The following is a 20,757-nucleotide window of genomic DNA, read 5'->3' as shown; positions in this document are numbered from 1 at the left end:
CATAAAGACGAACCACATTCAAAACAGCAGGGATCACTTTTCATTTTAACTCTTTTTATTAATACTGAGTCATTATTTAACACTGACATCTTATTTATTTTAAAGTCCTGAGCACACTTCATATTACACAACATAATGTACTTTCTGATTTTAGTCTGTGTTTTATGGTAAATGCACTAAACCCTATAGTGCAAAGTAGTATATAGTATTCTAAACACTAGAGTACACTGGTGCACCTTGAGTATAATAATGCACAGAGACACAGTATAGAGTTGCATGCAGAGGCACAGAAACAAACAAAAAAAAAAAAGCTGTAACATATACTCCCACATTATCAGAAGTTGTGTAACTTGGCAGTACTGGTGCTCAAACTTTTTCCTTACATACGTTAATCCTGGTTCTGGCCTTTATAACTGAGCTGCATGTCTCATTCTACAGTAAATAGAATCATGTTTTTGCAATTAGTTATATGCAAAAATAAGCAACTACTCCATTTATACACGTCAAACATTTATAATTAAACATAGCACATTAAACTGATGAGTTACAGGATATCTTTTTTGTTTGCCCCTTAAGTACTGACCAATCTCAGGTCTTCCCACTGAAGTTCCTGTCAAGAACTCATAGTTTGACTATATCACACAATCAGTAATGATTGTCCGTTAACTATCCTGCTATGTCTGAAACAATGTTCTGTCAAAGGTTGGCCAGTTTTTTTTTTTTTTCTGACTGCTTTTCCTAGTCTTTCTTTTTTGATTTCTGGTTCTTATTGAAACTGAGGGACCTCATAGAGCCAAAAATTTTCCTCCCAAGGTCACGAAATGATCGGGAACGGGTTAGAGGGGCAGATGGAGGTGGAGAAGGAGAAAGGGATGGGGAAGACAGGGGTGAGATTGAGCGAGCGCTTCCCTCCAGGCTTTGTGAGCGAGAGAGATGGAAAAGACTGGCAGTGGACGAGTGATGTTTGTCCTCTTTCCTGACTAGATTTCTCCCACGTTCTGTGACTCGTCCTTCATGACCAATCTCCAAGGAGGAACACCAGTGGTTGTTCTGGAGATAGGCTTCCCGTTTTTGAGAACGGGATGACAAGAATCCCTGAGATTCACTCCGAAATAAAGCTCTCCTGGATAGCCGAAGGCTAGAGCTATGGCCATCCCAGTTTGTCCCTTTCTTTCGAGAGAGATTTTTCTCTTTTCGTTCATGAACCCTGCTTGATGAAGTCTCTTTTAAAGAAGTATGCCTCCATCCAAAGTCTCCAACCCTCTCCTCCCTTTCCAACTCTTCCTCCCTCCCCCAGAGTCTTGATTCAAAGCCTTTCCACAACTTGGTGGCTTTCTTTGGAGTACGTGAGCCTGCTTCTTCCTCCCAGCAGCTGCTGTAGTCTCTTCCTGAGTAACTGCTAACTGTTGATGCTCGCACCAGCTCTCTGGAGGCATGCTTGCCCTGATAGAGTCCTTCCCCATCACCGCCACTCCTCCTCCAACCCCTCTCCTGAGACCTCCACCCAGTCGCAGCTCCAGCATCTTGCCTGAGAGAACCACCGCGAGGCCTGATGGGGCCTTCTAGTGGAGAACCACAGGGGTGGATGTGCGGAAGAGAGCACTGGGACGGTGAGTCCCGCCGGAATACAGACAGCTGAGCAGGTGTGAATGGTGAATTCGAGAGCAGTCGAGGAGGAGAATGCACTCTTGAACGGGATGAGGAGCCAGGAGAGGAGGCGGAATCTGAGTAAGTATGGGGTAAAGGCAGGATGGGGGAGGTATGGGAAGGAGTGGGACCTGAGTGATCAGAGCGAGGGCTGCTTGACTGTGTTGTATGTATCAAATGGCAATCTGAATGGGTAATCTGTAGGCGATGCTGCTGGGAAATGTAGTCAGGTTCGATGGCACCACTTCCTGCCCAGAGGTTTGAGGATGAATTTGAATAAAAACCAGATCGATCTTCATAAGCAATAGGAAGGGAGGTTCGAGAGGAACGAGGTGTTGGAGCATTACATGGAGAAGCTGACCCTTCACCCCTCTCTCTTTCATTCCGGAAGCAGTCCGCATCCAGCTCCACCCCTTCCTCCATAAGCCCTACTACCACTGACCTTGGCAATCCAGACACACGTGAGATCTCACACACCACCACTGAATCCTCACTAAGTTTAGCAGGACTTTCTTGGGCTTTTGAAGGGGGGCAGCCTTCTGCCTCCTCTCGTGGAGCCCCACTCCAGTCCAAGGACTTAGAAAAGTTAAGTGAACCAAAGGTTTTTCCGGGGATCTCCAATGACCCACGGTTACTAATTGTGGATGGGCAGGTGGATATACGAGGTCTGCTCCTCCAGTTTGGAGTGCTGGTGACTGTAGTTGAAGATGAAGCAGGGGAGGCAGTTGGTGTGATGAAATTGCCACCGAGATGCCCACAGGATCCTGATGCCTGTTCATTTATGTTTTTAGCATCAATATTTAGCGTTTTATTCAAACTAGGATTGAGGTTCAAATTTAAATTGAGGTGAAAGCTAATGTTGAAATCCTCCCCGGTGACAGATGGCAGGTTTCCAAGATTGATTGAGTTCCTGCTAGCTTTCTTACCAATGCTACTCAGACTAACCCTAGCAGAATTGCCTAGAAAAGACTTGCATGGAGTCAAACTGGTCAAGCTGGAGGAGGAAGCGCTCTTTGGATGGACTCCTTCATAGCATGAACCTGCAGAGGTCTTTTGAGAAGCTCGACTGGAGGTCTCAGGAGTCAGTCTACTGTGGTACTGATGCGCTAATCTGGTTATGTATTGCTCTAGCTGCGTGAGAGATGGAGAAGGTGGAGGTTGGGTCCTCACAGGGGGTTCTTCAGGTTCTGGTTCCCCAAGCTGGTCCCTCTCTGGGCTGGGAGAGCGCTCCGTGGGGGAAGGATTCTGACAGGAAGTGAACAAGGGACTCTGCAAGGCCACTGCATGGAGAGGGCTAGGATAAGGGTAGACCTCTTTTGTCTTCCGTGAAACCAGGTCTGAGCAGAATTTTGGGTCGAGTTGCAGCTGTGGACAGGTGGTGGAAGGTGACAACACACATCCTTTTTGTGCTGCCCCTAGACTAGAGCAGAGTCCAGTCAGAAACATGAGCCCATCAATCTCTAATTCACCTGTTGATAGAGTATCAACAAGACCATGTTATATCGCAATCACTAAGTTAACATGCGCTAATACCATAAAAGTGGTTAATAATTCTCCTCTTACCAGTAGAAGCAGGCCTCCTGTCTCCTTTCTGGGCTGTTCCTCTTGAGTTCTGTCCATTCTGTGGTTCATCATCCCTCCACTGGGTGGTACTGTGATCCAGCGAGTGAGGCCTGCATGGTCCCCCCATTTTAAGTGGACCTCCAGGAGTTGCCTCACTAGCCACTGAGTAACATGAGTCCGATAGTGAGCTCCCACTGACTGAGTAAAAGCCTGTGGAAAAGAGCAGAGTGTATGGGGGAGGGTTGCACAAATGTACATCGAACAAAAGTGTAGATTCAAGAGTAACAGAGTATAAAAATTAAGGAATAAACAAAAAGCAAAAAGGGCAGGGTTAATATTTGCCAAAGGCTGCCAGAGCTGTTAAACATACATATAAAGTGAGTACAAGACTGACGTGGAAAGTAAACACTGAATATTACTTTTTGCGCAATGTCAAGCAGTCATTAAATTTGCACCTGTCAGGAATTATATTACTATTTCATAGGAGCTGCGTTTAACAGTGAACAGATGAATATCCATTCTGAAAACAGTGACAATTCTATAGTATCATTCGGGCACAAGATTTACTCAAGTTTAAAACACTGATACTATTTGTGATTTTCTATTGCTCTTCGAAATGCAAGTTAAAAAGCAAGCTGTGAACATGCACCAGAGTGGAACAAAGTCCAGCAATAAACCCTCTCAAAGAAAGGAGTGGGCTTTGAAGAATGTGCCCTTTCTATGCAAGTACAAGGATCCTTCAGAGTCTATACAGGTACAGGTGTTAATTTTCAAAGAACGTTCTGAAAACTTTTTGCATTACCTATAGACCCCTTGCATTGACGTCACCCGGAACCGGAAGTAAACAAACCCTGCGCCATATTGGAAGACCAACAAACTCGTGATTAGGGGGAAATAACGGCAGCGTGCGCTATGTGAACCCACGAGGCACTTGATTCATCAAAAACCTACAATGGTAAACTTTTGTGCTGTGTTAGGGTGTTCTAACAAAGCTGATGGGAAAGGTGAAAAGAAGTCTTTCTTCAGAATACCAGCTGTGATTGAGACACAAGGGGAGCAAACCACGGAGCTTTCTGCCAGGAGACAGAGAGAGTATTTAGCTGCTTTATGCAGAGCGGATCTGAATACTTCAAGTCTACAGCAGTACAGAATATGTTCAGACCATTTTGTTACTGGTAAGTCACTAGGCTAGAGTGTTGTAGAACATTTTTTAAAATGTTTACTGAATAAAAACATCCTTAATTTTATCACATTTATGTTATATATTTCATTTATTTCTTTTGTTTTAATTTTCCTCCCTCCATCCCTGTTTGGATTTTAAATATAGTTTTTCCCCCATGTCCAAATAATTCAAAGATCCTTATGTTTCCATTCTCCCTTGCCCCGAGTCTTATCATAGGGGTCAAACCCATCTATCACAACCAGTTTCTCCACATACCGTGCCCTTTCTGCAGCTGGTAATGTACTCACATAACCAGAATTATCAGCCATCGTGTCACTTCACTCATCGTGTCACGTCACAACAGCTGCAATATCACTTCACTCTCGCTCGTAGTTTGTTTTGTATTGTGAGTATGTATATGTATGTATGTACTTGGTCTTCCAATATGGCACCCTAACAAAATCACGCGGTACGGTGATGTCACGCGGCAGCCCTCTATATGTGCAGGGGCAAACAATTGGGCTTTATTTGTTTGAAGTCTTTCTGATGTTGCAAATGAACAGCAGTACCTGAACTGGGTCTGGAATCACAGTCGAGTGAAATGGTGCCAGTGGGTTCTGGAGTCGGAGGGGAGAGAAGATCTGATGGGATGTCCCATGAGAGAGTCGACCAACGGGAGCTTGTGCCCTCTGAAGCCCTGACGCCTGGCACTACAGAGTCTGCTGGAGAGGGAGTCTGAAAACAGAAAGCAGATGGCACAGGGAACGCCGGCACATGTTAAAACAGGCTACGGGTGGTAATTACAGAGCAGGAACATCAGAGATGTTTATGTTTACAAAATTCTAAAATAGTACTTCAGCAGCAAGCCATTAACTTCACACAGCTATTAAACGTGTTCAGAGACAATGCTGCCAATTTCAGGTCATAATAGCTGGTATTCAACACAATACCAGAGGACTCGAAAAGCCAGGCATGTGAGAGGTCATGGTTTGGAATGTGTCAAAGTTTGTCTTAAAATAAGTTCCGAAATCCATGGTATCTATGGAGTGCAGTAACCAAGCTATTTCACGCTCTACAAAGGACCACTCTTTAAATATCCTCTAGACAAGTAACCTTTGTGTGATTCCCGTTACGTCTGATCAGTCCCCTGCTTCACTGTTCTCAGTTTTACACACAATGCAGGTGACTCATAATAGTGCTGAAGAACCAACCCCGGGGGATGGGAGAGTTCATAAGGAAAGAATGGAGAGAGCAACAGATGATGAAACAAAGACCCAGGGAAAGAGGATGAGGGGGCTGAGGGATTTTTATAAAGAAACTTTAACCAAGCTTGTCTCTGCTCCAGCAGTTTACCCACAATTCCTTTTCTCCCAGTTTAGAAATATACAAAAGACAGACAGTATCGGAAGCAGAGAAGGAGTGAGAGATTGAGAGCAGAGGACAGATGAAGGTCCAAGACTCTGCGAGAGGCGACGGATGGAGATTGATAACAAGGAAAGAGAGCATGAGTCAGTGGGAAAGCAAGAGAAAGTAAGAGACAGCAAGCGGGGGCTGGGTTGCCTAGTGAGAGAAACAGCATGAAGGAGGCATTTTAAACCCCTAGCACACACACGCGCGCACACACACACACAACACTCCTGGATGTGACTACCACCCCCTCTTCAGTGCTGAGCTTCTTTCTCTCTCTCTCTCTCTCTCTCTCTCTCTCACTTCGCCCACACAACCGATTCAGCAGCAATACTTATCTCCATCTCAAATAGAGGAATATTTTTTCCTCAGCAGATTGATGTTATGTAAGAATGCTGCAATCATTATTATCCATGATATAGATATGTTACATATATGCCTATACAAAATCCGTTTTGGGTGCAGTCATACTGAATACTTATATATTTATCTCTTATGTTCTGTTCACTACACTGTTCAATGCTTCCTTAAGTGGTTCTTTGTATAGTTCAGGCTTCTTAGCACATCTTGGACACAATGCAGCCAAATTTTCTGTTTATTTTTGATCCACCATTGGAAATGGGTCCCGAAGAAGCCACACTAAGGCCCTGTCCACACGGCAACGGATTCAGGTGACTCCGATACAATTGCTTATCGTTTAGGTCTGGCGTCCACACGGCACCGGCGTTTTGGGTGCCCAAAACGCAATCTTTTTGAGAACGGGTTCCAGAGTGGAAAGATCTGGCAACGTTGCCGTTGTGAAGTCGTCTGGATGAGTAGAACGGATTTGTTTACGATGACGTCACAACCACATGACTGTGAGTGCTTCACGCCGGGTAGAAGTGTAACGAACGATGCGAGTTGTCAACAAATCCTATAACTTGGTTCATGAAACGCGCTTACAAAATATTTTCACTGTGAATATTTATTGTGTAATGGTGCAATCCCGCCAGCAAAAATAGGGAAAAAAAGGAGCGATCTCACCTCTTCAGATGTTGATTTAAGTCCGACAATACATTCCTCAAAAAGGGCGTAGAGGAGCAAATTAATCCAATTTATTCCGGACCATTAAAGACACCGCCTTCCGTGTAGAATCATACGCCATCCTCGCCGCCATATTGGATAGGTCAAAGCGGAGAATAAAGATTCATGTGCTGCCTTTAACTGTACCAACAGGTTTACCGTCCAAACGAGATCACATGGGATTACCTTTCACAGGTGAGAAACAAATTAATCCATCGACGTGTAGCATTCAATTTATTCCGGACCATTAAAGACGCCGCCTTCCGCGTAGAATCATACGCCATCCTCGCCGCCATATTGGATAGGTCAAAGCGGAGAATAAAGATTCATGTGCTGCCTTTAACTGTACCAACAGGTTTACCGTCCAAACGAGATCACATGGGATTACCTTTCACAGGTGAGAAACAAATTAATCCATCGACGTGTAGCATTCAATTTATTCCGGACCATTAAAGACGCCGCCTTCCGCGTAGAATCATACGCCATCCTCGCCGCCATATTGGATAGGTCAAAGCGGAGAATAAAGATTCATGTGCTGCCTTTAACTGTACCAACAGGTTTACCGTCCAAACGAGATCACATGGGATTACCTTTCACAGGTGAGAAACAAATTAATCCATCGACGTGTAGCATTCAATTTATTCCGGACCATTAAAGACGCCGCCTTCCGCGTAGAATCATACGCCATCCTCGCCGCCATATTGGATAGGTCAAAGCGGAGAATAAAGATTCATGTGCTGCCTTTAACTGTACCAACAGGTTTACCATCCAAACGAGATCACATGGGATTACCTTTCACAGGTGAGAAACAAATTAATCCATCGACGTGTAGCATTCAATTTATTCCGGACCATTAAAGACGCCGCCTTCCGCGTAGAATCATACGCCATCCTCGCCGCCATATTGGATAGGTCAAAGCAGAGAATAAAGATTCATGTGCTGCCTTTAACTGTACCAACAGGTTTACCGTCCAAACGAGATCACATGGGATTACCTTTCACAGGTGAGAAACAAATTAATCCATCGACGTGTAGCATTCAATTTATTCCGGACCATTAAAGACGCCGCCTTCCGCGTAGAATCATACGTCATCCTCACCGCCATATTGGAGAGGTCAAAGCGGAGAATAAAGATTAGCTGCGTTTAACTGTACCAACAGGTTTGCCGTCCAAACGAGATCACATGGGATTACCTTTCACAGGTGAGACTGGAAAAATACTTTTCATTGTATTTGGTCATTATAATGTAATTTTACAAACAGATTTTCCCGACTTTGTGGCTAATATGAAGTCTTGCGCATTATGCGCATGCGTCCTTACTTCTTCTATTGTTCTGGTGTCTCCGAAGGGACCGTCTTACAGCGCCCCTAGAGGTGTGGCATGTGTATTGCATCGTTTTCAGCAAGCGTTGCGTTGCCATATGGACCAGATATTTTACTGATTGTTGCCCATTTGGACGCGATATATTTTTAAATAACATCTCGTTGCCGTTGTTGTGTGGATGTAGCCTAAGTTTATAATACGTCTTGAGCTGGCTAGCAAGCTCACATTGTTTTGTACATTTCTGTTAAAAAGTGCTTCCAGTAAAATTCTGTCACCACTTCCTTTTCATCTTCATCTGATGCGCTTTCATATTTTAAGTCAAACGTTATATTCCTGAAAAGTATGGCTTGCCATTAATAGGTTCTGATCTGTCTGTACTGAAGGAGGTTGAACTGACAAAGTACAAACCCAATTGCAAAAAAGTTGAGACACTGTGTAAACTGTAAATAAAAACAGAATGCGATAATTTGCAAAATCAGGGAACCCTATATTTCATTGAAAATAGTACAAACACAACATATGAAATGTTGAAACTGAGAAATTGTATTGCTTTTTTTGAAAAATATATGCTCATTTTGAATTTGATGTCAACAACATGTTTCAGAAAAGTTGGGACAGGGACATGTTTACCACTGTATTGCATCAGCTCTACTTTTAACAATACTCTGTAAACGTTTGGGAACTGAGGAGACCAACTGCTGTAGTTTTGAAAGAGAAATGTTGTCCCGTTCTTGCCTGATATACAGTTTCAGTTGCTCAACAGTTCGGGGTCTCCTTTGTCGTATTTTGTGCTTCATAATGCACCAAATATTTTAAAAATGGGAGAAAGGAATGGACTGCAGGGAGGCCAGTTTAGCACCCAGACTCTCTTAATACGGAGCCATGCAGTTTTAATATGTGCAGAAAGCGGTTTGGCATTGTCTTGCTGAAAGAAGGAAGGCCTTCCCTGAAAAAGATTTTGTCTGAATGGCAGCATATTGCTCTGAAACATGTATACATCATTCAGCATTAATGATGCCTTCCCAGATGTACAAGCTACCCATGTCATGTGCACTAATGCACCCTCATACCATCACAGATGCTGGCTTTTGAGCTGTGCACCGATAACAAGCCGGATGGTCCTTCTCCTCTTTAGCCTGGAGGACGTGGTGAAGTGTTCCTGAGCCCATACAGTGATTTCCACTACAGACACATGTCTGCTTTTAATGCAGTGTCACCTGAGGGACTGAAGATCACAGGCATCCAATGTCAGTTTTCAGCCTTGTCTCTTGCATACAGAGATTTCTCCAGATTCTCTGAATCTTTTAATGATAGTATGTACCATAAATGATGTGATCCCCAAATTCTTTGCAATTTTACATTGAGAAATGTTATTCTTAAATGGTTGCACGGTTTGCCCACGCAGTCTTTCACAAAGCGGTGAACCCCTCCCCATCTTTACTTCTGAGAGACTCCACCTCTCTGGGATGCTTTTTTTATACCCAATCATGTTACTGACCTGTTGCCAATTAACCAAATGAATTTTTTTTTAGCATTACACAACTTTTTCAGTCTTTTGTTGCCCCATCCCAACTTTTCTGAAACATGTTACTGAGATCAAATTCAAAATGAGCAAATATTTTTCAAAAAACAATAAAATTTCTCAGTTTCAACATTTGATATGGTGTCTTTGTACTATTTTCAGTGAAATATAGGGTTTCCATGATTTGCAAATCTTTACATTCTGTTTTTATTTATGTTTTACACAGTGTCCCAACTTTTTTGGAATCGGGGTTGTACACTGTGAGAAACAGGGATACAGGAGGAGTCAATTTCTGTCCCCCAAGGTACAGTCTACACTAATGTACCCCCTAGGGCTCATTATTGGACCTCAAGGTAGCTATGTGTACCTTTTTACAGTCAAAACAGTACATCTAGGCTCCCACGCAGTATACAAAAAGGTACAAATAAGTAGCTTATAGGGTACTGACCCAGTGACAAGCTATTGTACCTCGAAAGATATGATAACGTACTTTATTTTCTGAGTGTATGATCTCAGAATGTAGTCCCTCTGCCACCTAGAAGATTCTGCTTCATGGATATATCCAGGAGTCACAACAGTCACAGTCTCTGACACAGACACAGCTGTTCAGAGATGTTTCTCAGTTTATTGTAGGACAAACATGAGCATATATTCACATTCAAGGGTGTGTTGTAGCTATGTGATTGGATGATGATGTGATTGATGAAGCCAAGTTATCTATGTATGACAGGGTAATGTAAATGGGCGATGAAGCATTACATCACCGGTTTGGACTATTTAATTCAAAGAACTTTATTTTTCTGTTAGGAACTTGACATGTGAAAAGCACTACACTACTCTAAAATACAACCCCGATTCCAAAAAAGTTGGGACAAAGTACAAATTGTAAATAAAAACGGAATGCAATAATTGACAAATCTCAAAAACTGATATTGTATTCACAATAGAACATAGACAACATATCAAATGTCGAAAGTGAGACATTTTGAAATTTCATGCCAAATATTGATATTTCATGCCAAATAAATTTCATGACAGCAACACATCTCAAAAAAGTTGGGACGGGGCAATGGAGCACTTGCATGTGACGTCACAGCCGATCCAGATTGTGACAGACGCCATCTTGTCGGTCAAACGCCATATTTCCGCCTTCTACTTCTGGTTCTACTTCTGCTTCTACTTCTACCTTTTCTTCTGGAAAACCCTACTATATACAATTCTACTACAATGGCTGCGGCTACAAGCTCTCCCTACCTGTGCATGTTTATGTTTTTTGTGTGTATTTTTGCGTGTTGTTCGTCTGTATCGGACTTCAATATCCACTACAACCGTATGGACTTACTGGACATTGGTTTCCAGCAGAAAATGACGGTTTGTAGCGATTTTCATCGCATGCACAACATTCCGGACGAGATAGCGAGACCAGCGGGGTCTCCGTGGATTGTTATCGGAAGCAAAGCGAAGGAGGCGGCGTCGGGAGCGGAAGCAAAAGCGAGGCTGCAGAGCCGGCCTGTTGACTAAGCTCAGAAAACAGCCACTCAAATCTCCACTGCCAAGCCTTTACCTCTCCAACGCCAGATCCATGGTAAACAAGACGGACGATTTGGAATTACAGCTGGAATTACCTTATTCTATTCTATAATCGGCTGGTCAGTGCTATACTCAATACTTAAGTGACTTATCCGTCCAATGAGGATTGTTATTTTCTTGTTTACAAGATGCCACATCTGAGTCGCTGACAAATCCTGAATTTCTGTAAAGATAACTGTCCAGAGATTTATAAGCACACAGTGCTTCACCACTGAACAGCGAGGGAAAGTTGATGAGGTAATTATACACGTCTGGGTATTCCACCTCTGGCAGTTCAATATCCACTGATACGGTCATGAAAACTACGTCCGGTAAGCCATAATGCTGGGCATACACTGTGCGATTTTTGGCCCGATTTTGACACGATTTTCACTCGTGCGACTATTTTGGAGATCGGGCCGAGTTTTGGCTCAATCGTGCGTCTCGGATCGTGTAGTATACATGGGGTAACGACAAGTGATTAACACCTCACGACCTCCTCCCGATCGATCGGATGAAAATCAAACCTGTTTGAAATCCTGAGCATCGCATCCAAGCATCGCATCCGAGCATCGGATCGTATAGTGCGAGAACAGGAATTGTAAGCTGCGTGCTGTTTACCCCTGCGATTCACTCGTACAGTGTGAGCAGCAGCTGAATACCGCGATTGAAAAAAAAAAAAAAATCGCACAGTGTATGCCCAGCTTAAGGGTCACTAATCTGTAGATCGTTTATTTTAGACATATATCTAGTTATCTGTTCATTAGAAAAATGAGCCGTGTAGTCCGTTGGTTGAAATTGATCCATTCTGTACACGAGTGCAGCAGTATTCAGCGGTGTTTTTTACCGACAAGATGGCGGCTGTGAACTTTCCGGTCACATGACTGCAAGATCTCTATAAGCGGCTGGAAAAGTTAAAGGTACAAAAAAGAAACAGCTGGAGGACCAAACTGCAACTCATTAGGTCAATTGGCAATAGGTCATTAACATGACTGGGTATAAAAAGAGCATCTTGGAGTGGCAGTGGCTCTCAGAAGTAAAGATGGGAAGAGGATCACCAATCCCCCTAATTCTGCGCCGACAAATAGTGGAGCAATATCAGAAAGGAGTTTGACAGTGTAAAATTGCAAAGAGTTTGAACATATCATCTACAGTGCATAATATCAAAAGATTCAGAGAATCTGGAAGAATCTCTGTGCGTAAGGGTCAAGGCCGGAAAACCATAACGGGTGCCTGTGATCTTCGGGCCCTTAGACGGCACTGCATCACATACTGTACAGGCATGCTTCTGTATTGGAAATCACAAAATGGGCTCAGGAATATTTCCAGAGAACATTATCTGTGAACACAATTCACCGTGCCATCCGCCGTTGCCAGCTAAAACTCTATAGTTCAAAGAAGTCGTCGTATCTAAACACGATCCAGAAGCGCAGAACGTCTTCTCTGGGCCAAGGCTCATTTAAAATGGACTGTGGCAAAGTGGAAAACTGTTCTGTGGTCAGACGAATCAAAATTTGAAGTTCTTTATGGAAATCAGGGACGCCGTGTCATTCGGACTAAAGAGGAGAAGGACGACCCAAGTTGTTATCAGCGCTTAGTTCAGAAGCCTGCATCTCTGATGGTATGGGGTTGCATTAGTGCGTGTGGCATGGGCAGCTTACACATCTGGAAAGACACCATCAATGCTGAAAGGTATGTCCAGGTTCTAGAGAAACATATGCTCCCATCCAGACGATGTCTCTTTCAGGGAAGACCTTGCATTTTCCAACAGGACAATGCCAAACCACATACTGCATCAATTACAGCATCATGGCTGCGTAGAAGAAGGGTCCAGGTACTGAACTGGCCAGCCTGCAGTCCAGATCTTTCACCCATAGAAAACATTTGGCGCGTCATAAAACGGAAGATACGACAAAAAAGACCTAAGACAGTTGAGCAACTAGAATCCTACATTAGACAAGAATGGGTTAACATTCCTATCCCTAAACTTGAGCAGCTTGTCCCCTCAGTCCCCAGACGTTTACAGACTATTGTAAAGAGAAAAGGGGATGTCTCACAGTGGTAAACATGGCCTTGTCCCAACTTTGAGATGTGTTGTTGTCATGAAATTTAAAAATCACCTAATTTTTCTCTTTAAATGATATATTTTCTCAGTTTAAACATTTGATATGTCATCTATGTTCTATTCTGAATAAAATATGGAATTTTGAAACTTTCACATCATTGCATTCCGTTTTTATTTACAATTTGTACTTTGTCCCAACTTTTTTGGAATCGGGGTTGTATTACACAACTGTATGAAAGAAGAGACATATGTACCATTACTTTACCCATCAAGATTATACTCTTATGAAAGAAGAAAAACATTACTGGTCAACATAACCTTCATTACGCAGAGAGCAGAATGTGTGAACAAAGATAAATCTCAAGGATTTAACTAGCCAAAACAAGTAACAATCAGAACAGCCTGTACCAGTTTCAAGCACGCCAAACAGATATTTCTATCAGCCATGTCCACTGAAACATTGTGAACACCTCCATAGTAACTCTTTTGAACTAGGAAGTAGAATTTTACATAGGACATAGATGAGTGGAGCGATACACACAGAGAAAAGGCCCAGTTCTGTTATGCGACATACCAGCACTCTTGGAATGCTGCTCGACCAATCAAATTAGTGATCCGGAAGTAATTGCTGTATAATGTAGTTTGTAATCCTTTTTGACAGACAACCAAGAGACAACTAAAGAACCATTAAGGGGTCTAGGTTTGATTTTTTTTTTAAGTGTTTATTTATCACTGCTTGTCCTTTCTCTTCTGCTATGACAGCAATACAAATGTAGAATTCATTTTAAAATACCCAATTTATATATTATCACCATTATATGCAATATAAACATTCCAAACAGTACTGATGGAAAAGGACATTATGTTTTGAGAACCCTCTTGTTGGCATGATTTTTTTTTCTGTTTACCAGACAGTCCACTCCACTCATTTTTCACTTTTTCCTCTAATCTACATTACATATGATTTAGCTACGAGCAAAATGAACGAAACAATATTCAAGTCATGTTTCAAAGTGGAAAAGTTTTTAAGTCAGCTGATATTGCTTAGTAAGACTTCAAAATGGGTCATTTAACAGAAGGGTTAAGATCACGCACAAACACAGCACAGCTTTCCTACCAGGTTGAGCCCAAGCAGAAAATTATGAAACAATCTCCCAGACAAACACAAACTAATGTAATAAAACTGAAATGTTCAGTCATTGCTCTGTTTATGAAATGCATGCTCTGTGTATGATCAAAGTATGAAATTACAGTTGATTTGATTATGTGAAGAAAGAAGGTTGGGGGATGAGCAGCAGTGCCAGGGTTAGAGAAATCCGATATGGGTCTAAGAGCAGTGTCACAGACAGGACTGGCCTTTTTCCAGCTACCCATCAATTCAAAAGGATCATTCAGACACCCAGAAAGAGAATACTACAAGATTAATGAAAAAAAAGGTCACAAAATGGCCAGAAAATGAGAAAATGGAGGAGGTATGGGAGGTGCTTTAGTGTGAGCTCTCTTGTCTAATGATAGAGCACTTACTGGAGCTCTCATGTCAATGTCACTGGATGTGTGCAGATATTAGTATCATAAGTCTACTCAATCACAAGATAGTCATTAAGGACTGGCTTTTCTTCTTCCAGTGCCACCCACAGTGGGGAAGTTCTGAAGCTTCAAGGACTTCGTATGTATTGCCATCTGTGATTTTAAAGATGACTTGTTTTCAGGCGTTAACTGTTGAGTCAGTGTTGAATCACTATTGAAAACACTCAGACCTTTTTACCAAAATAACTAAACGATGCACACTTGGGAGTTTACTGGGAACCTTGTGCAAACATATGGGCTGCTTTCCAACATCATCCCTCTATCCACCCATCCAACTCCCAATCCCTCACTTGCTCTTGAACAATCACTGAAGAGGTGATGACGCAAGCAGCATAAAAATTTGAACATGTTCTTTTTATGCAAAATGACAGACGTATTGGCAGAAAAGCAACAAACAAACCCAGATGATGACTAATCATTCGTACATTCTGTACCACTATATCACTGCATCGCAGTTTGATCTGATTGGAGTTACTGAGCATTGATCTCATAAAATTAAGTGCTCCAGCCAAATTGTTATTCATACTTGTGTGTGATTTGTAATCGGGTGTGTAAAAACAATTTGTGAATATGCATTACTGAGTTTTTGCTGTAGGACACTGAATGTGAAGAACTGCAAGAATAAAGCACTTTTTTTTTTTTAATCGAAAGAAACACCACTTGGCAGATGTGAATGTCTTCAGTGTGTTACGTGTGGCTACTTGACATCTGTTCATTTACACAGGATCTTCTTTGGACACAGGCCATTCTTAACCCTAGTGTCATTTTAGACAAGCACTTCCCCCAATCTTCTCTTCTTACACACACTCCGAAAGAGGGAAAAGGCCGACGGCTCCATCGAAAAGCCTTTCATACCTGGACAGGAGCTCACCTTGCTACACCAGCTCACTAGAACATCCATTCATCCATCATCTGTAGCCACTTATCCTGTTCTACAGGGTTGCAGGCAAGCTGGAGCCTATCCCAGCTGATTATGGACAAGTCGCTGGGTTATCGCAGGGCTGACACAGAGACAAACAACCACTCACACTCACATTCACACCTACGGTCAATTTAGAGCCACCAATTAACCTAACCTGCATGTCTTTGGACTGTGGGGGAAACCGGAGCACCCGGAGGAAACCCACGCAGACACGGGGAGAACATGCAAACTCCACACAGAAAGGCCCTCTGGGCTTGAACCCAGGATCTTCTTGCTGCGAGGCGACAGTGCTAACCACAACACCACCGTGTCACCCCTGACTAGAATCTCAACTCAAACCAATACTGTACCAACCTGAAACCTGATCAAGTAAATCACCTTGTACACCCAGTAAGACTATTCTGAATCTGTGTGAAATCAACATGTTATGCTCAGTGATACCCTTATTCAACCTTAGTATGTAGAGAATGCCAACAAGGTAGGTGTGTATGGGTGCAATCCATCTATCCATCCATTATCTGTAGCCGCTTATCCTGTCCTACAGGGTAGCGGGCAAGCTGGAGCCTATCCCAGCTGACTATGGGCAAGAGGCAGGGTACACCCTGGACAAGTCGCCAGGTTATCGCAGGGCTGACACATAGACACAAACAACCATTCACACCTACGGTCAATTTAGAACCACCAATTAGCCTAACCTGCATGTCTTTGGACTGTGGGGGAAACCGGAGCACCCGGAGGAAACTCACGCAGACACGGGGAGAACATGCAAACCCCACACAGAAAGGCCCTCACTGGCTTGAACCCAGGACCTTCTTGCTGCAAGGCAACAGTGCTAACCACTACACCACCATGCCACCCACCTCACTAGAACCTCAACTCACCAAACCAAGTCTTAATGGAAACGTGGTCAAGTAAAATCACCTTATACACCCAGTAAGACTATTCTGAAAATCAACATGTTATGCTCAGTGACCCATGATACCCTTATTCAACCTTAGTATGTAGAGAATGCCAACAACAGGGGTGATAGCGTTCCGGCGCGCTGTGGCTGGGGAAAAAAAAAAAATCTAGTTCGCCCATTGTCCTGTGTCATTCTGAGATGCGCAGATAGACAGTAAAGGGAAACCTTTACTGTCTATCTGCGCATCTCAGAATGACACAGGACAATGGGCGAACTAGACTTTTTTTTTTTTTCCCCAGCCACGGCACGCCGGAACGCTATCACCCCTGCAACAAAGTAGGTGTGTATGGGTGCAATTCATCCATCCATCCATCCATTATCTGTAGTCGCTTATCCTGTACTACAGGGTCGTGGACAAGCTGGAGCCCATCCCAGCTGACTATGGGCGAGAGGCAGGATACACCCTGGACAAATCGCCAGGTTATCACAGGGCTGACATATAGATACAATCAATCATTCACACCTACGGTCAATTTAGAGCCACCAATTAGCCTAACCTGCATGTCATTGGACTGTGGGGGAAACTGGAGCACCCGGAGGAAACCCACGCAGACACGGGGAGAACATGCAAACTCCACACAGAAAGGCCCTCACCGGCTTGAACCCAGGACCTTCTTGCTGCAAGGCAACAGTGCTAACCACTACACCACCATGCCACCCACCTCACTAGAACCTCAACTCACCAAACCAAGTCTTAATGGAAACGTGGTCAAGTAAAATCGCCTTATACACCCAGTAAGACTATTCTGAAAATCAACATGTTATGCTCAGTGACCCATGATACCCTTATTCAACCTTAGTATGTAGAGAATGCCAACAAAGTAGGTGTGTATGGGTGCAATTCATCCATCCATCCATTATCTGTAGTCGCTTATCCTGTACTACAGGGTCGTGGACAAGCTGGAGCCCATCCCAGCTGACTATGGGCGAGAGGCAGGATACACCCTGGACAAATCGCCAGGTTATCACAGGGCTGACATATAGATACAATCAATCATTCACACCTACGGTCAATTTAGAGCCACCAATTAGCCTAACCTGCATGTCATTGGACTGTGGGGGAAACTGGAGCACCCGGAGGAAACCCACGCAGACACGGGGAGAACATGCTAACTCCACACAGAAAGGCCCTCACCGGCTTGAACCCAGGACCTTCTTGCTGCAAGGCAACAGTGCTAACCACTACACCACCATGCCACCCACCTCACTAGAGCCTCAACTCACCAAACCAAGTCTTAATGAAAACCTGGTCAAGTAAATCACCTTGAACACCCAGTAAGACTATTCTGAAAATCAAAGTTATGCTCAGTGGCCCATAATACCCTTTTTCAACCTTAGTGTGTAGAGAATGCCAACAAGGTAGGTGTGTATGGGTGCAATCCATCCATCCATTATCTGTAGCTGCTTATCCTGTCCTACAGGGTCGCAGGCAAGCTGGAGCCTATCCCAGCTGACTATGGGTGAGAGGCGGGGTACACCCTGGACAAGTCACCAGGTTATTGCAGGGCTGATACAGAGACAAACAAGCATTCACACTCACATTCACACCTACGGTCAATTTAGAGCCACCAATTAGCCTAACCTGCATGTCTTTGGACTGTAGGGGAAACCGGAGCACCCAGAGGAAACCCATGCAGACACGGTGAGAACATGCAAACTCCACACACAAAGGCCCTCACCGGCTTGAACCCAGGACCTTCTTGCCGCGAGGCAACAGTGCTAACCACCATGCCACCCCCCTCACCAAACCAAGTCTTAATGAAAACCTGGTCAACTACAGTACATCCAGTAAGACTATTCTGAAAATCAACATATTATGCTCAGTGGCCCATGATACCCTTATTCAACCTTAGTATGTAGAGAATGCCAACAAGGTAGGTGTGTATGTGTGCAATCTTTAATTGTAAATAGTGGCACCCTGGTTGGGTGACGTGACGTCACTCTTACCAAAACGTTTGGCTCAGCGCAGGTGTTTAGTGCATGCAATATTCCAGGATTTAGGTGAGAAACGAAGGTCCCTATGGGATTTAAAACCATGTCCCTGCTGACCTGTTGCCTGAAGGTGGTTACTGCACCATCATCGGCGGCGCTGTCGAGTTTCTCCTGCTGCTCACAGTTTCTATCCGCGTTCTTCCCACTCTCATCCAATACAGACTCGATCAGCTCCAGCTGGCGCCCTCGGAGCACATCCAGCTCCACGATGCCGGCCAGTGTGGCTTTGAGCCGCTCTCCGATGCGAACCCGCTCGCTGCCCGACCACAGCGAGTTCACACAGCTCCTGCGCCCCGACATCCTGCGCGTGCAGTCAGGGTCCGGACAAGCGCGTGCGATTCGTCTGTGCGTCTGTGTGTGTGCGTGCGTAAGCGCGCGCGCAGCCGGTGCACCTTCGACTGTCAATGCGGCATCAATGTTACCGGATTACAGTGTGACAAAATACAGTGTCATTCAGAATGCACTGATGTTCTCCAGATAACTTTCACAATCATGCAAAAAAAAAAAAATCCTGAATCATTCCTTTACCCGATCGTCCTCCTAGATCACATACAAACCATCCACACTGGTCCTTCCTCCTCAGCATTCGCATTCCAGACCATGATGTTGATTCAGTTCTGCATGAACATCAAGCATTGCCCGGCACTGCAAACAGCGAGGGGCGGAGACACGAGTATTGTGGGCGGAGTCACTGCATAAGTGTTCTGCACTGATTGGCTGGAGGAGTTTTCAAAAGGAACCGATGCGTTCTAAACACAGCGCTTTATGTTTTGAAAATGATACATTATCTTAACCTTGTAATTTATTTTTATGATTCGATACTTCACTACAAGAAAAAAAAACCGAATGCTTAGCAACCAGAGGTGACTGCGTGAACAGGAAAACAGCAGCAGCATCTGGTTTTAATCTCTAGATGGCGCGCTTGTTCTATAATAACCTCACCACTGCTCTCTTTGAGTTGATGTCATGGAAACGGACGTCCTAATATCGCTGTTAAACATCATTGAACACTGCGTCACTGAAGTATAATAAGAATGCTACCTTATATGGATGTACACTTAATGGTCAAAACTTTCTGGACACCTGACCATAATAATGTTGAACATCCCATTCCAGATGCTATCATAATAACCTCCAGTCTTCTGGGAAGATTTTCCACTAGATTTTGGAGCGTGGTTGGACGGGTCAGGCACTGGTGTCAGGTGAGGAGGCCTGGGGTGTATTCAGCATTCCAGTTCTTCCCAAAGGTGTTCAGCGTGGTCGAAGTCAGGGTTCTGTGCAGTCCACTGACGTTCTGCAAGCCCTGTCTTCATGTAGCTTTGTGCACAGAGGCATTGTCATTCATGCTGGAACAGGTTTGGACCCCTGAGCTCCAGTGACGGGAAATTGTAAAGCTACAGCTTTACAAATATGCGCTTCCAACTTTGTGTCAACATATGGGTGTGATGATCAGTTGTCCACAAACTTTCGGACATGTAGTGTATCAAAGTCCTTCCTACGCCATGTGGCGCATAGGGCGGCGCCGATCTCCATTTCCGTAGCTCTCGGCCTCTCGCCTATTACATAGCTAGGGTTACAGTGGGGGGTTAGTCCTCTGGTAATCGCGAGAGTTTGACTCCCCACTCGCATCTGTATTGCAGCATGCCTTGCCAGGTACCATTTTTATGATGGTCTTTGGTATGACCTGACTGTGAGCAGAACTCATGATCTCCCGCTAGGCCAACTCGCGGTTACGTATAGTGTATATCCAAGGGCAAACCTCAAGTGTTTCTAATTTTTTTTTATCCTGTCCTACAGGGTTGCAGGCAAGCTGGAGCCTATCCCAGCTGACTACGGGCGAGAAGCAGGGTACATCCTGGACAAGTCACCAGGTCATCGCAAGGCTGACACATAGACACAGACAACCATTCACACCTACAGTCAATTTAGAGCCACCAATTAGCCTAACCTGCATGCTTTTGGACTGTGGGGGAAAC

At 44.0% G+C, this 20,757-nt stretch overlaps 1 protein-coding gene across 1 annotated transcript; it reads right to left on the bottom strand.

The window, feature by feature from the left end:
• Window positions 1-97: 97 nt before the first annotated feature.
• Window positions 98-19,408, bottom strand: si:ch211-168f7.5 (dapper homolog 2). Its single transcript, XM_060927004.1, has 4 exons — window positions 18,839-19,408; window positions 4,942-5,107; window positions 3,211-3,420; window positions 98-3,116 (listed from the first exon to the last, which is right to left on the bottom strand). Exons 1-4 carry the CDS (start codon window positions 19,079-19,081, stop codon window positions 739-741), a joined length of 2,997 nt encoding a protein of 998 aa, XP_060782987.1. The 5' UTR covers window positions 19,082-19,408; the 3' UTR covers window positions 98-738.
• Window positions 19,409-20,757: the final 1,349 nt, after the last annotated feature.

The sequence above is a fragment of the Neoarius graeffei genome, chromosome 8, assembly GCF_027579695.1.
Source record: "Neoarius graeffei isolate fNeoGra1 chromosome 8, fNeoGra1.pri, whole genome shotgun sequence".
Classification (NCBI taxonomy): Eukaryota; Metazoa; Chordata; class Actinopteri; order Siluriformes; family Ariidae; genus Neoarius; species Neoarius graeffei.
The sequence above is the reverse complement of the archived record's forward strand: the minus strand, read 5'-3'. Positions and strand labels throughout refer to the sequence as shown.

Coding starts and splice junctions, on each gene's coding strand:
- si:ch211-168f7.5 (XM_060927004.1), bottom strand. CDS start 19,081: ATGTCGGGGCGCAGGAGCTGTGTGAACTCGCTGTGGTCGGGCAGCGAG. Junction 5,108..18,838: donor TAACCACCTTCAGGCAACAG/GTCAGCAGGGAC, acceptor TTCTGTTTTCAG/ACTCCCTCTCCAGCAGACTC. Junction 3,421..4,941: donor TGATTCCAGACCCAGTTCAG/GTACTGCTGTTC, acceptor TCTTTTCCACAG/GCTTTTACTCAGTCAGTGGG.